A 13,644-nucleotide genomic window follows, 5' to 3' on the forward strand; every position below is an offset into this window, starting at 1 on the left:
GTAACCATGTTGCAATATGTCACTAATCTGTCCAATGAACACTCATTCTACTGTCACCCATAAATCTTTCGCACACAAGGGGTTCTATTCCTGCAGGTTATCATATGTAACCATAATGTCACTAAACCGTCCTCTGATTGGTCACTCATGAATCCATTCCAGCATGTCACCACATGTACAAATATACAGCTAATGCTCATTCCCGTGTAGCTAAAGCTCATGAACATGTACCAGCACATAGAAAAACTCGAGCTAATATCCAGCATGCACGGACATATAGGCGCAATTGTGTGCGCCAGCACGCATTGGTGCGCACTTCCACACACATTGGCGCCAAGCTGCCTATGATGTGTGCTAAACACTAGATGTTCTTCAGCTTTCCCGTGACCGGTGTTCCTTCTTTATCGGACTGATCTGTTGCTGACCCGGCTAGTTCCTGACCTTGCTCTGTAGATTCTGGATACCAACCTTGGCTTGCCTCCGACTACCCTCTGCCTGTTTCCCTGGTACTGACCTCGCCTGCTACTGGATCTTGCTCTGCCTGCTTGCCAGGTACTGACCTCGCCTGGTATAGACCTTTCACTCTCTGCTTTCCTGGTACTGACCTTGTCCTGCTACTGGCTACTGCTCTGCCCCTTTCTCTGGTACTGACCTCGGCCTGCTACTGGACCTTTGTCTGCCTGCTTTCCTGGTACGGACCTCAGCCTGCTACTGGACCTTTGTCTGCCTGCTTTCCTGGTAATGAACTCAGCCTGCTACTGCTCTGCCTGTTTCTCTGGTACTAACCTTGGCCTGCTACTGGACCTTTGTCTGCCTGCTTTCCTGGTACTGACCTCAGCCTGCTACTGGACCTTTCACTGCCTGCTTCCCTGGTAATGAACTCAGTCTGCTACTACTCTGCCTGCTTACCTAGTATTGACCTCTGCCCGCTACTGGCTACTGCACTGCCTGCTTCTCTGGTACTGACCTTGGCCTGCTACTGCTCTGCCTGCTTGCCTGGTACTGCCCTCAGCCTGCTACTGCTCTGCCTGCTTCTCTAGTACTGTCTTCGGCCTGCTACTGCTCTGCCTGCATCCCTGGTACTGACCTCAGCCTGCTACTGGACCTTACTCTGCCTGTTTCCTGTCCACACTGCTGCGTTACTGTGTATGACCCTGGCTCACCTTGATTACCTCTCTATCTGTGGCAATCACCTGCCACCAAGCTATAGTTACCCATGTTTCTTTTAGTCTTGTACCTCTGACACCACATTCAGGGTGCTTAGACCAGAGCCACAAGGAAAGCCCTCTTATCAACCCAGCCTCCAATCAACACATATGTCATTAAGGTATCCTAAGAATGGTCACTCCTAACTCTACAGTCACCCATAAATCCTTCATATACAAGGGGCTCCATTCCTGCATGTCACCATGTGGGGAGGGGGGGCTTACTAAAACTGGGAGCATGCAAAATCTGGTGCAGGTCTGCATAGTTTCAATGTTTTACTGTCAAAGCTTAAAGTAATTGTAAAGTCTCTTTTTTTCCATAAAAATAACAAACAGGTTATACTTAACTGCTCTATGCAGTTGGTTTTGCACAGGGAAGCCCGGCTCCTCCTCTTCTCGGGTCCTTCTTCAGCACTCCTGGCCCCTCCCTCCCTTTGAGTGCCCCCATACCAAGCAGCTTGCTTTGGGGGCACCCGAGCCAAGCTGCAGCTCTGTGTATCCATTCAGACATGGAGCTACAGTTTGACCCCGCCCCCCCCCCCCTCTCTCCCCTCAATGGCTGACTTTGGTTGACAGCAGCGGGAGCCAATGGTGCCGCTGCTGTGTCTTAGCCAATGAGGAGGGGAGTCCCGAACAGCTGAGACTGTCGTGGACATCGCTGGATAGAGATGTGGCTCAGGTAAGGGGGGGCTGCATTAAGATATAAAAACCTTCTGACTTTACAATACCCCTTTAATTGAACAAGCTAAAGCTAGAAGCTGGTTACTATACAAAGCTGCACCAGATTCTGTGTGTACCAGTTTTAGTGAATCTCCCCCATATGTCACCATATATTGCAGTATGTTGCTAACTCTTCCTATGAACTGTCACTTATACCTCTACTCTCATAACTCTACTGCCACTCACAATTCTACTGTTACTCCTAATCCTTCATACAGAAGGGGCTGCATTCCTGCAGGCCACCTTAAAACACCATATGTTATTATACCGTCCTATGAACATTCACTCTTCTGTACTGATAAGAAAATAATTATTAAAGGAATTCCTGGAAGTATTTTTCTGGCAGGATCTATAAAACAAGAACAGCGCACTGCTGATCAGAAGTCTCTCTGCTGCAATAAAATAATCTAATAAAATAGTATTTGCATAAATATGACTGAGATCAAAGAGAAAATCTCTGTTTTATAGAGGCCATCAAAATGCCACATGTCTCCAAATCTCAAAGAACAGATCAGAAGGCTTGACATTTGTCTGGCTTCATGTAAAAAGAATTTTGGAGGTTTAGTGCAATGAAAGTCACAAGATCACCGAATAAAGACGTGTTATGGCACAGCGGCCGGTGTATTGAAGATTAAGGCAGATATAAATCAATACAATGTCATAAGGTCTTAATTCTTTACACACACTATTATATATATATACACACACACTCACATACATACACAGTATCTCACAAATTTGCTGTCCCTTCAAAATAACTCAACACACAGCCATTAATGTCTAAACAGCTGGCAACGAAAGTGAGTACACCCCTAAGTGAACATGTCCAAATTGGGCCCAATTATCAATTTTCCCTCCCCGGTGTCATGTGACTTGTTAGTGTTACAAGGTCTCAGGTGTGAATGGGCAGCAGGTGTGTTAAATTTGGTGTTATCGCTCTCACTCTTTCCTACTGGTCACTGGAAGTTCAACATGGCACCTCATGGCAAAGAACTTTGAGGATCTGAAAAAAAGAATTGCTGCTCTACATAAAGATGGCCTAGGCTATAAGAAGATTGCCAAGACCCTAAAACTGAGCTGCACCACGGTGACCAAGACTATACAACGGTTTAACAGGACGGGTTCCACTCAGAACAGGCCTATCCATGGTTGACCAAAGAAGTTGGTCAGCGCTCAGCGTCCTATCCTGAGGTTGTCTTTGGGAAATTGACGTATGAGAGCTGCCAGCATTGCTGCACAGGGTGGGGGGGGGGGGGGGGGGGTCAGCCTGTCAGTGCTCAGACCATACGCTGCACACTGCATCAAATTGGTCTGCATGGCTGTCATCCCAGAAGGAAGCCTCTTCTAAAGCTTGCTGAAGACAAGCAGACTAAGGACATGGATTACTGGAACCATGTCCTGTGGTCTGATGAGACCAGGATAAACGTATTTGGTTCAGATGGTGTCAAGCGTTTGTGGCGGCAATCAGGTGAGGAGTACAAAGACAAGTGTGTCTTGCCTACAGTCAATCATAGTGGTGGGAGTGTCATGGTCTGGGGCTGCATTAATGCTGCCGGCATTGGGGAGTTACAGTTCATCGAGGGAACCATGAATTCCAACATGTACTGTGACATACTGAAGCAGAGCATGATCTCCTCCCTTCAGAGGTTGGGCTGCAGGGCAGTATTCCAACATAACGACCCCAAACACACCTCCAAGATGACCACTGCTTTGCTAAAGAAGCTGAGGGTAAAGGTGATGGACTGGTCAAGCATGTCTCCAGACCTAAACCCTATTGAACAGAAGGTAGAGGAGCGCAAGGTCTCTAACATCCACCAGCTCAATGATGTCATCATGGAGGAGTGGAAGAGGACTCCAGTGGTAACCTGTGAAGCTCTGGTGAACTCCATGCCCAAGAGGGTTAAGGCAGTGCTGGAAAATAATGGTGACCCCACACACAAAATATTGGCACTTTGGGCCCAATTTGGACATTGTCACTTAGGGGTGTACTCACTTTTGTTGTCAGCGGTTTAGACATTAATGGCTGTGTGTTGAGTTATTTTGAGGGGACAGCAAATTTACACTGTTATACAAGCTGTACACTCACTACTTTACATTGTAGCAAAGTGTCATTTCTTCAGTGTTGTCACATGAAAAGATAGAATAAAGTATTTACAAAAATGTGAGGGGTGTACTCACTTTTGTGAGATACTGTGTGTGTATGTATGTATATATATATATATATATATATATATATATATATATATATATATATATATATATATATATATATATATATATATATATATATATAAACATGCTGACTTTTACATGAGTGAAAGAATTGGCCTGGGGGTCAAGCAGTTAAACATACTGCAGCTGGTTATCACTTCCATGCATTACCTTGGCAGGGTAAGTTTCCTCTCCATAATTTTCAAGGCGCTCGATCTCCTGCATGTACAACATCTCCGCCTCGGGGGGAGACAGACCCCTGCAGATGACACAAAGATACCCAAGTGACTGTCCGATTCCAACACACATGAAGAATATTTCACGAAATACTAGGCAGTATATATATCTCACAGGCTATGGGGAGAAAGGAACTAATACAAGCAAATCAGGTCATAGAACAGTAAAGTCTTAAAACTGAAGGTATTCACATCCCTCATTACATCACATATCCCAAGGATCATTCCTCATCTTGGCACGGTGGATGGAGCCATGCAAATCATTCCTTTATGCCCTATTAGCCAGATGCACATCTTTACATGACAACAGTCTGTATTGCTCCACTACAATCAAACTCATATTTTCATTTTTTTTACTCCTATTTTCTATTGCACAACTCTAGACCTTGTTCAAAATTGGAGGAAATTGGAGGTGTCAGACAAACAGCTGCAGGTCCAGGGGCTCAAACTCAGTCCATGGTGGGTGTAAGAGAAGCTCAGTTTATGTTGGAACAAAAAGGCTTTTGCATGCTCATGCATTGCATACTGATACCGACTTGTGTCCTGACTCTGCCTGCTGTTCCTGTACCTCGTTACACGGCTGTGTACTGATCCCAGCTTGTATCCTGACTATGTCTCTGCCTGATGTTCTTGTACCACGCTGCCCGACCGTATACCGATCCCGGCTTGTGTCCTAACTCTGCCTCTGCCTGCTGTTCCTGTATCTCCTTGTCCGACTGTACTGATCCCAACTTGTATCCTGACTCTGCCTGCTGTTCCCGTACTTCGCTGTCCAACTGTGTACCGATCACGGCTTATGTCCTGACTCTGCCTGCTGTTCCTGTATCTCATTGCCTGACTGTACTGATCCCAGCTTGTATCCTGACTCTGCCTCTGTCTGCTGTTCTCGTACTTCGCTGTCCAACTGTGTACCGATCACGGCTTATGTCCTGACTCTGCCTGCTGTTCCTGTATCTCATTGCCCTACTGTACTGATCCCAGCTTGTATCCTGACTCTGCCTCTGTCTGCTGTTCTCGTACTTCGCTGTCCAACTGTGTACCGATCACGGCTTATGTCCTGACTCTGCCTGCTGTTCCTGTATCTCATTGCCCTACTGTACTGATCCCAGCTTGTATCCTGACTCTGCCTCTGCCTGCTGTTCCCATGCTTCGCTGTCCAACTGTGTACCGATCACGGCTTATGTCCTGACTCTGCCTGCTGTTCCTGTATCTCATTGCCCGACTGTACTGATCCCAACTTGTATCCTGAATCTGCCTCTGCCTGCTGATCCCATACTTCACTGTCCAACAGTGTACCGGACACGGCTTGTGTCCTGACTCTGTCTCTGCCAGATGTTCCTGTACATTGCTGCCCAGCTGTTGATGACCCTCTAGCTTGTGTCTTGGCTACGCTCTTCTCTCCTAGTTCTTGCCTGGTGATCTACAGTCACCTGCCTCCTGCAAACACCAGCTGGCGCTGCCTGCTACACCGTCCCTAATGCCACTCTGTGTCCTTACACCTCCGGTCATCAATACCAGGGGTGTTGGACATGAGGTGCAAGAGAAGCCCCCTCTCCAGCTCGTTCTCCACCAGGTACTTGACAGCAAGGAAGCATGGAGTGAGGTTTTTCATAAAGTTTGCAGACTACAGGTCATTATGGAAACACTAAGACCATTCAGAGTGCATCTAAACCCAAGTAGTTCCAGGGTAGATCCCTCGTCAGGTTTGAAATTGCTAAAAGCCAGACAATGGTCTCAAAAATCAATAATGTAATGTTGATAACTGTAGCACTACTCCCTTGGGAGCTGCTAGTTATGGGTTCCCCTGGGTTACCATTAGCAACAGCACAACAGTTCAGCATTCTCCAAGTACTTTTGGCTCAGTCAGGAAACAGTCTAGGAGCTTTGATTTTTGTGTTTTTATTGAGAACTTAAAAAAGTCACAAAGCTTCCTGTAGGACTCCATCTGTAAAAATTCCTGAGAAGTGTTCTCTGCCAGGGAAGAACATTAATGATTGCAATCTACATGTGAGATCCTCATACGGGATCATCACCTGCACTTGTATATATATTTTTATCCTCCACTCCACAGTGCAAATTGCTCAGGTTTGTATTGGGTACATTCTAAAATTTGCCTGCAGAATAGGAAAAGTGACCTTTGTACTACACATATGGTATATCCTATATGTATATAGGTATATATGTCTATAGGTAATAGTGTCTCTGTGAAAGGTCATTGAGAACGTACCGCAGTTTTTGGTGAAGCACAGCCACACTTTGTGTTGCCTCCTCCAGGGTTTTCTCGTCCTGTATCCATCCCTGAAGACAAAAGGTGACATTGTATACATCAAAACTTTTTTTGGTAGAAAATTAGGGTGGAAACTCTTTATCTAGAAATGAGAAAGCAGTGCCCATTCATGCTTAATGAGTTGTGGCAAAGTACACTAAAACACATGCATTAAAGTGCACTGCCACAACATATTGCATGCACCTACCCTATCATATGTGTGGTGCATTGCTCCACCATTCATTGTACAGTACAGCCCAGCATACCACAACACATATACCATGCAATGTTAAAAAAATAGGGTCATTCATCTTTTTTCAGCCATTATAGTGCATTGGCAGCCCATTTATAACAAGTGACATGGCACACCGCAATAGAATAGGCCATACATTGCATTTAAATCTTCTGTTCCTCATTTGGAAATAAGTATCTCCATTATAGTAAAGTCAAACTTTCATGGCTATCTTATTTATATGAGTTTCTTTGGTCTAAAATTATACAGACTGCTGCTGCACCCACACCTCATGCTTCATGTACAGCCAGCCATAGGAATTACACCTCCCATGATTCCATCGGTGGGGACATTCATAGTGGGCATGATTGACTGGCCCTTGGTCTTGCTGACAGTGTAGTGAATGGATCAGCTGGATGTGCTGATATAATTTAAGCTGGGTTGTGCTCCTGTTGTTCTACTGAGATTTACAAACACAAGAGTGACAACCAGGGGCATATCATGAAATCAGTGGGCCCATGTGCAAGAGCAAAAAAGTGGGTCCTATGCATCAAATTGCGCAAAATGGCCAAAAGTGGGCATGGTTTCAAATTGCCCTGATTATTGGGTGTGGCTTAAAGGGGGTGTGGTTAGATTGAGTCTGGGGTGATTTACATAGTGCTGAATGTGATAATGTTAAATAGAGAATGTAGAGGGTGGAGTGTACAGTGGTGGGTAGTATGCAGGGCCATTTAACGCAGGGCAAAAGGGGCAGCTGCCCAGGGCGCTATCATTGGGGGGCCCAAAGCAGCTGCCCCTGGAGCCCGCGCTGCCCTTAAATAGTTCTCCCGGTGTAGCGGTCACAAATACAGCTGTCCCCTCCTCCCCCAATTGCTCTTCCCCGGCCGGGTTAACACAAGACAGGGGACACAGGCAGAAGAAGCACTGTTGCAGGCTGTACGTGTAAAAGTTGGCTCGCCCTGACAGGGAGTGAGGCAGAGCGGCTCTCCATTCTTCACCGCCCCCATCCTGCCTCTCAGACTTCTATAGCACGGCACAGAACAGAGTGAAGTGTTTTGGTTGTATGCTACAGGTCTGATAGGCGGAGACTGCAGTGGGTGTTTGTTGAAAAAAGAGCGCGTGCACACATAACAGAACGGTGCAGCATCACTGTGAGGATGAGAACTGTGAGAAGGAGGGGGGTGAATTTGTGAAAAGGGGTGAGGTCTGTAAAGGGGGGGGTATGGATAGGGGGGTACAATGTTGGCTGTAGATGGTGGGACGGTTGGGGGGGGGTACAGGGATGGCTGTGAATGGGGGGGGTGCTGAGGTGGGTGTGGACGGGGGGTACAGAGATGGGTGTGGACGGGGAGGTACAAAGATGGCTGTGAACAGGGGGGTACAGAGATGGCTGTGGCAAGCGGGGGTACAGAGATGGCCATGGCTGTGGACAGGGGGAGGGGGGTACAGAGGTGGCTGTGGACAGGGGGAGGGGGGTACAGAGGTGGCTGTGGATGGGGGGGTACAGAGGTGGCTGTGGACGGTGGGGGGGTACAGAGGTGGCTGTGGAAGGGGGGAGGGGGTACAGAGGTGGCTGTGGATGAAGGGGTACAGAGGTGGCTGTGGATGGGGGTGTATAGAGGTGGCTGTGGACATGGGGGGTACAGAGGTAGCTGTGGATGGGGGGGCACAGAGGTGGCTGCAGACAGGAGGGTACAGAGGTGGCTGCGGACAGGAGGGTACAGAGCATCTGTTTGTTTTTTGGGATTTTGGGCTAGAGAGCGAAATTGCATGGGGGGGTTCGATACCAAGAAAATGCATGCCCAGGTTCCAAACAATATTAAAGACGGCCCTGTTAGCATGTACAGGAGAGGCGTGTGGAGCATACGGCGGTGGGTAGTATGTGCAGGAAAGGAGTGCAGAATGTGCAAGAGAGGGGTGCGGAATGTTTTGCAATAGGTAGTATGCGCAGGAGAGGAGTGTGGAGTGTATGGCGGTGGGTAATATGTGCATGGAGAGGGCTACAGAGTGTACGGCGGTGGGTATTATGTGCAGGGAGTGGGGTACGAAGTGCATGGCGGTGGGTATTATGTGCAGGAGAAGAGTGAAGAATGTATGGAGGTGGGTAGTATGTTCAGGAGAGGAGTGTGGAGTGTATGGCAGTTGGTAGTATGTGCAGGAGAGGAGTGTGGAGTGTACGGCAGTGGGTAGTATGTACAGGAGAGGAGTGTATGGCAGTGGGTAGTATGTACAGAAGAGGAGTGTAGAGTGTATGGCAGTGAGTAGCATTTACAGGAAATATGACGGTGGTTAGTATGTACAGGAGAGGAGTGTGGAGTGTATGGCAATGGGTAGTATGTGCAGGAGAGAGTCTGGAGGCTATGACAGAGGACAGCATGTACAGGAGGGGGTGTGGAGTGTATGGAGGTGGGGAGTATGTACAGGAGAGGAGTGTTGGGGGTATGACAGAGGGCAGTGTGTACAGGAGAGGAGTGGAGTGTATGGAGTTGGGCAGTATGTACAGAAGAGGAGTGTGTGGCGGTGGGTAGTATTTACAAGAGAGGAGTGTGTGGCGGTGGGTAGTATTTACAGGAGAGGAGTGTATGGCGGTGGCAACACTGATTGCCAATATAATGGCAGTAAATCAGTGTTGTCACCAAATGGTATGCATGTTCTGCATAACACTATATGTATTTTTGCCTAGATAAACCTTTTAAAGTTTGATTGTGAAAATCAAAGCACTACAACCCAGCAGATGTCCCAATAAGGCAATTCCCCACTCTGGTGCCGCACTCTCACCTTCTGGAAGCCATTATTATATTGAACAATCAAAAAAGCCAAAAACACAGTAAACTGCAGACTATTTTATTTGTTGAAATCAAGCGGAAAAGGGGTATGAAATGCAAGTGACAAAGACACTAACGCGTTTCAGCCACTACGGGCCTTGCTCATCGTCTTGAGTAAAGCCCATAGAGGCGGAAATGAGTTAGCTTTGTCGCTTGATTTCAATAAAGAATAGGCTGCAGTTCACCATGTTGCCAGCTTTTTTGCATTTTCGATTTAAAGTCCAATTGAACTGTCAGATTGAGTCAGTTACATTTTGTAAAGCGTTGCCCAAACTGTTGGTGCTCTAAAAAATCCTGTATAATAACAATAATAATTATAAAATACATCCCAAGGGTAAAAGGCTTTTCTACTCTGGCAGCTAAGGAAAACAAACTGTAAGGCTTTTTTATGCCCTTTGGATGTGTTTTTTGACACCCTTGGGAGGAGCAAAGATCCCTGCTAGAGCATGCTGGCAGGGAACAGGCTTTTCTATTCAGGATGTGGGGGCTTTCCAAAAAAAATGTGCAGAGGCACAGGGGTTGCTGCCTATGATCAAGGGTGCAATACTTTTTAGGCTCAACTGAACAAAAATAATAAATGCACACTTTTGCTTTTTGCAAAAACAGGTGCAATTATTTGCAAAAAGGCAACAATATTGAAAAAAAAGTTGTATTGCGATCTTAATAACTGTTCTTTTCTGTAATAATCAATGCTCAAGGTCGCAAACATTAGCAGGTAGAAACTTGTGACCCTTGGGATTGTGCCTGGGAATAACCCAGCTGTGCCATCATCAGACAGCAGATCGGCATTCTTATCTTATACTATTCTATTGACCTGATATATTTAGTTTGGTTTTTCCCCAACAGGTCTCACTTTGTTTGCATTTCCCTTATCTCACCAGACAGCGTGTTTGCTCTTTATTGCTCAACAAGAGTCTCGTCTATTGGACGGCGATCTGCTCAATCCGCAGGGCAGACCGCGAGCCCGCTGAGGTGCAGTAAAGTGGAACAAAACAAACGAGACGAACGTGTGGTTTTTCCTCAGTCTGTATGGTGCATAGAGAGTTAACAGTGACAGTGCTTACCACAGGAAAAAGAGCGTATCGCTGCAGGAAATCCTGTGATTCATACTGGTCATAGTCTCCAAAATCAGCTGTAAAAGGAAAAAAAAAAAACATATAAGTCACCAATCAACAGAGGGTACAAAGCAGGGAAACTGCTTAGGGTGTTATTCACACAGGTCATATCTCTACTTTATTCCATCTCCACCCTGCAACTCCAAAATCACCGACAAGGCGATGCTGAACATGGGGTGTAGCTACTTAACTCAGAGAATACAATACTTTACCAGAAAATTACTAAACTAACTGCACCGCCAACAATAAGGCGATTTCTTCTCAGTAATCACAACATTTATTGCAGTAATTGGTTAATGGGCCCCAACGTAAACCGGCTCAAAGACAAAGTGCTTTTCACATTTCAATATCAGACACAATTTTCTGTGAAAAGTTAAGGTGGCAAATTTTAAAAGGCAATCAAATTAAATCAATATACTCCTTTAGTCCCATTTGTCCTTGGAATGAATATACGCTTGATGCACAAAAAACTCCATTGCGCGAATAAGCGCACTTTGGAAATTAACCACCCGCCGCCCGCCCACCATCAAATGACGGCGGAGCGGTGCGGTGCGGCTCTCCATCTGGGAGGGTATCATATGTTGGCGCCCCAGAACGGGCGCGCAGCGACCCCGATCTTGGTAAAGAGGCGTGGCTCTTTACCCATGTGATCGGCTGTGTCCAATCACAGCCGGTCACATGTAAATGAGAAAGTGTCATTTATCGGCGCTCCTCGCCTCACACTGTCAGAGTGTGAGGCGAGGAGAGCCGATGAGCGGCTCATCCTCAAAGAGTAGTGTAGGACAGGATCAGGGCACTGATCATCATTGCCCTGATTACAGTACAGTAAAAAATGTGCCCATAAGTCAACCCAACCAATGCCCATTAGTGCCCACAATCAGTGCCTGCTCATCTGTGCCGCTCATCAGCTACGCCCATCAGTGCCACCTATCAGTGCTCATCAGTGCCACCTCATCAGTGCCCATAAGTGCCACCTTATCAGTGCAGCATATCAGTGCCCATCAGTGAAGGAGAAAATATACTTATTCACAAAACTTAAGCCTCGTACACATGTACCAATCGTCGGCCGAACGATCGGCCGTCTTTTGTCCAGGGCTGTCATGTCTGTTGAAAACTGCAAAAGACTGCACACAAATTTTGTCGCCCAACAACAGCCGACTGCAGAAGTGATGTCATGTGATAGTTAACTTTCCGTCTTTTTTCTTTTCTGAGCATGCCCAGTCTTGCAAATCTGCTGTCTGTCGGCCGAAATCTGTACTGACTGACGAATAATCGGCCGTTCTGGTGTTGGCCAACAAAAATTTTAATGCCTGCAGGACAGATTCTGTTCGGCCGAAAATGTGCTGTCGGAAGCATCATACTAACAAGCCTACAATCGGCCGATCGGTCGTCGGCCGAATATTTACGGCCGACAATCCGTACGTGTGTACGGGGCTTTACTGACAGAAAATAAGAAAAGAAAATGTCTTCAAAATTTTCTGCCTTTTCTTTTTTTTAGTAAAAAATAAAAAACCCAACGTTGATTAAATACCACCAAAAGAAAGCTCTATTTGTGTGAAAGAAATTATAAAAATTTCATTTGGATACAGTGTTGCATGACCGCGCAATTGTCATCCAAAGTGTGACAGCGCTGAAACCTGAAAATGATCTGGGCAGGAAGGGGGTGAAATTGGCCTGTAAGTGGTTAATAAACGTCAAGCACAATCAATTACGTTGCGCTCAAAAGCACAGCTCTCAGCTCTTTTGTATAAGGTAATTGAGCGCTCTCCGCAATCCCAGGAATACAGACACACAGGCTGTTATCACCTTAGATGCTCACATGACAATGTCCTGTCTCAGACAGGGAGCTTTGTTTATTTAGGAGACAAAGTAACAATTAACAGGAAGTGATGACTATACTAGATCAGCCAATCAGTTCCAAATGTAGTCACATGACACAAGTTAATCACATAGAATCAGCCAATGACACAATTGTATACATTCAAATGTACAATAGAAAAGGGGGAGTACGCGATCGTGAATGAGCAGAATAGAGTGCACGGCTTCCCGCCTAAAACTACACAATGAAACCAGCGTGTAGAACCGTGAACGCTGCTCTGATCAAAATCCCAAATTCCCGTATGCCCTCCCACCACTACTACTGGTGTGAATCCCATTTAGCAAAGCTTCAGAGAACAATGCCTAATAGGATTATACTACTTTTCCCATAGACGTGAGGCTATCTGCAGGGAAAGAGCCATGCGGTTTCCACTATGGTGATCAGGCACAGTAGAAAGACATGAGCGTGTATCCCTTCATAAAGGCAGATAGATATCAAAATAATATCAAAACGATATGGACTCCACACCGCAATACACATAGATCTATACCGGCAAACAGACCCACGCATAGCGCATGGAGTGTTCACCGGCGGAGAGGTCTATGTAGAGCGAACGTGTCTACACATCTAAAGGGAAGGTTTTCACTGCCAGTAGTCTTTTCTCAATGCTGGTTCGTCCGTACACGCTCTGATGAGCGTATTGCAAGCAAACCGACAACAGGAGCCATAATGACAAGCTAAATAAAACACATCCTAATAAAATTTCCACAACACATTCCATTTAGCAAGCTGTAATGGAGAATTTTATAGCTATGTAACAAGCAATAGTCATGGGAATACCACCCAGCACATGTATAACACTCACTGTAAACTTTTTCCTGCTTTGTCAAAATTGTAATTGTGGATATTTACTATTGACTATTGATTCTTAAACACATTTTAAAGATTTTGGAATTCAAAATGTAAAACATTTTTATAAAAAAAAAAAAAAAGGAGTATATTGGTTCCCTTTAAA

General features: G+C 45.9%; 1 protein-coding gene across 1 annotated transcript in view; it reads right to left on the reverse strand.

Annotated features, from left to right (window-relative positions):
• Positions 1–13,644, reverse strand: part of PTPN21 (protein tyrosine phosphatase non-receptor type 21) — a 77,171-nt gene that overhangs the window by 38,584 nt on the left and 24,943 nt on the right. Inside the window, exons 4-6 of the mRNA XM_082275316.1 lie at positions 10,760–10,827; positions 6,600–6,670; positions 4,308–4,395 (exon numbers count right to left, since the gene is read on the reverse strand). Of these exons, the coding sequence (XP_082131442.1) occupies positions 4,308–4,395; positions 6,600–6,670; positions 10,760–10,827 (227 nt within the window). The remainder of the gene's footprint in view (positions 1–4,307; positions 4,396–6,599; positions 6,671–10,759; positions 10,828–13,644) is intronic.

This window comes from Pelophylax lessonae, assembly GCF_965119305.1.
Source record: "Pelophylax lessonae genome assembly, chromosome: 13".
Lineage (NCBI taxonomy): Eukaryota > Metazoa > Chordata > Amphibia > Anura > Ranidae > Pelophylax > Pelophylax lessonae.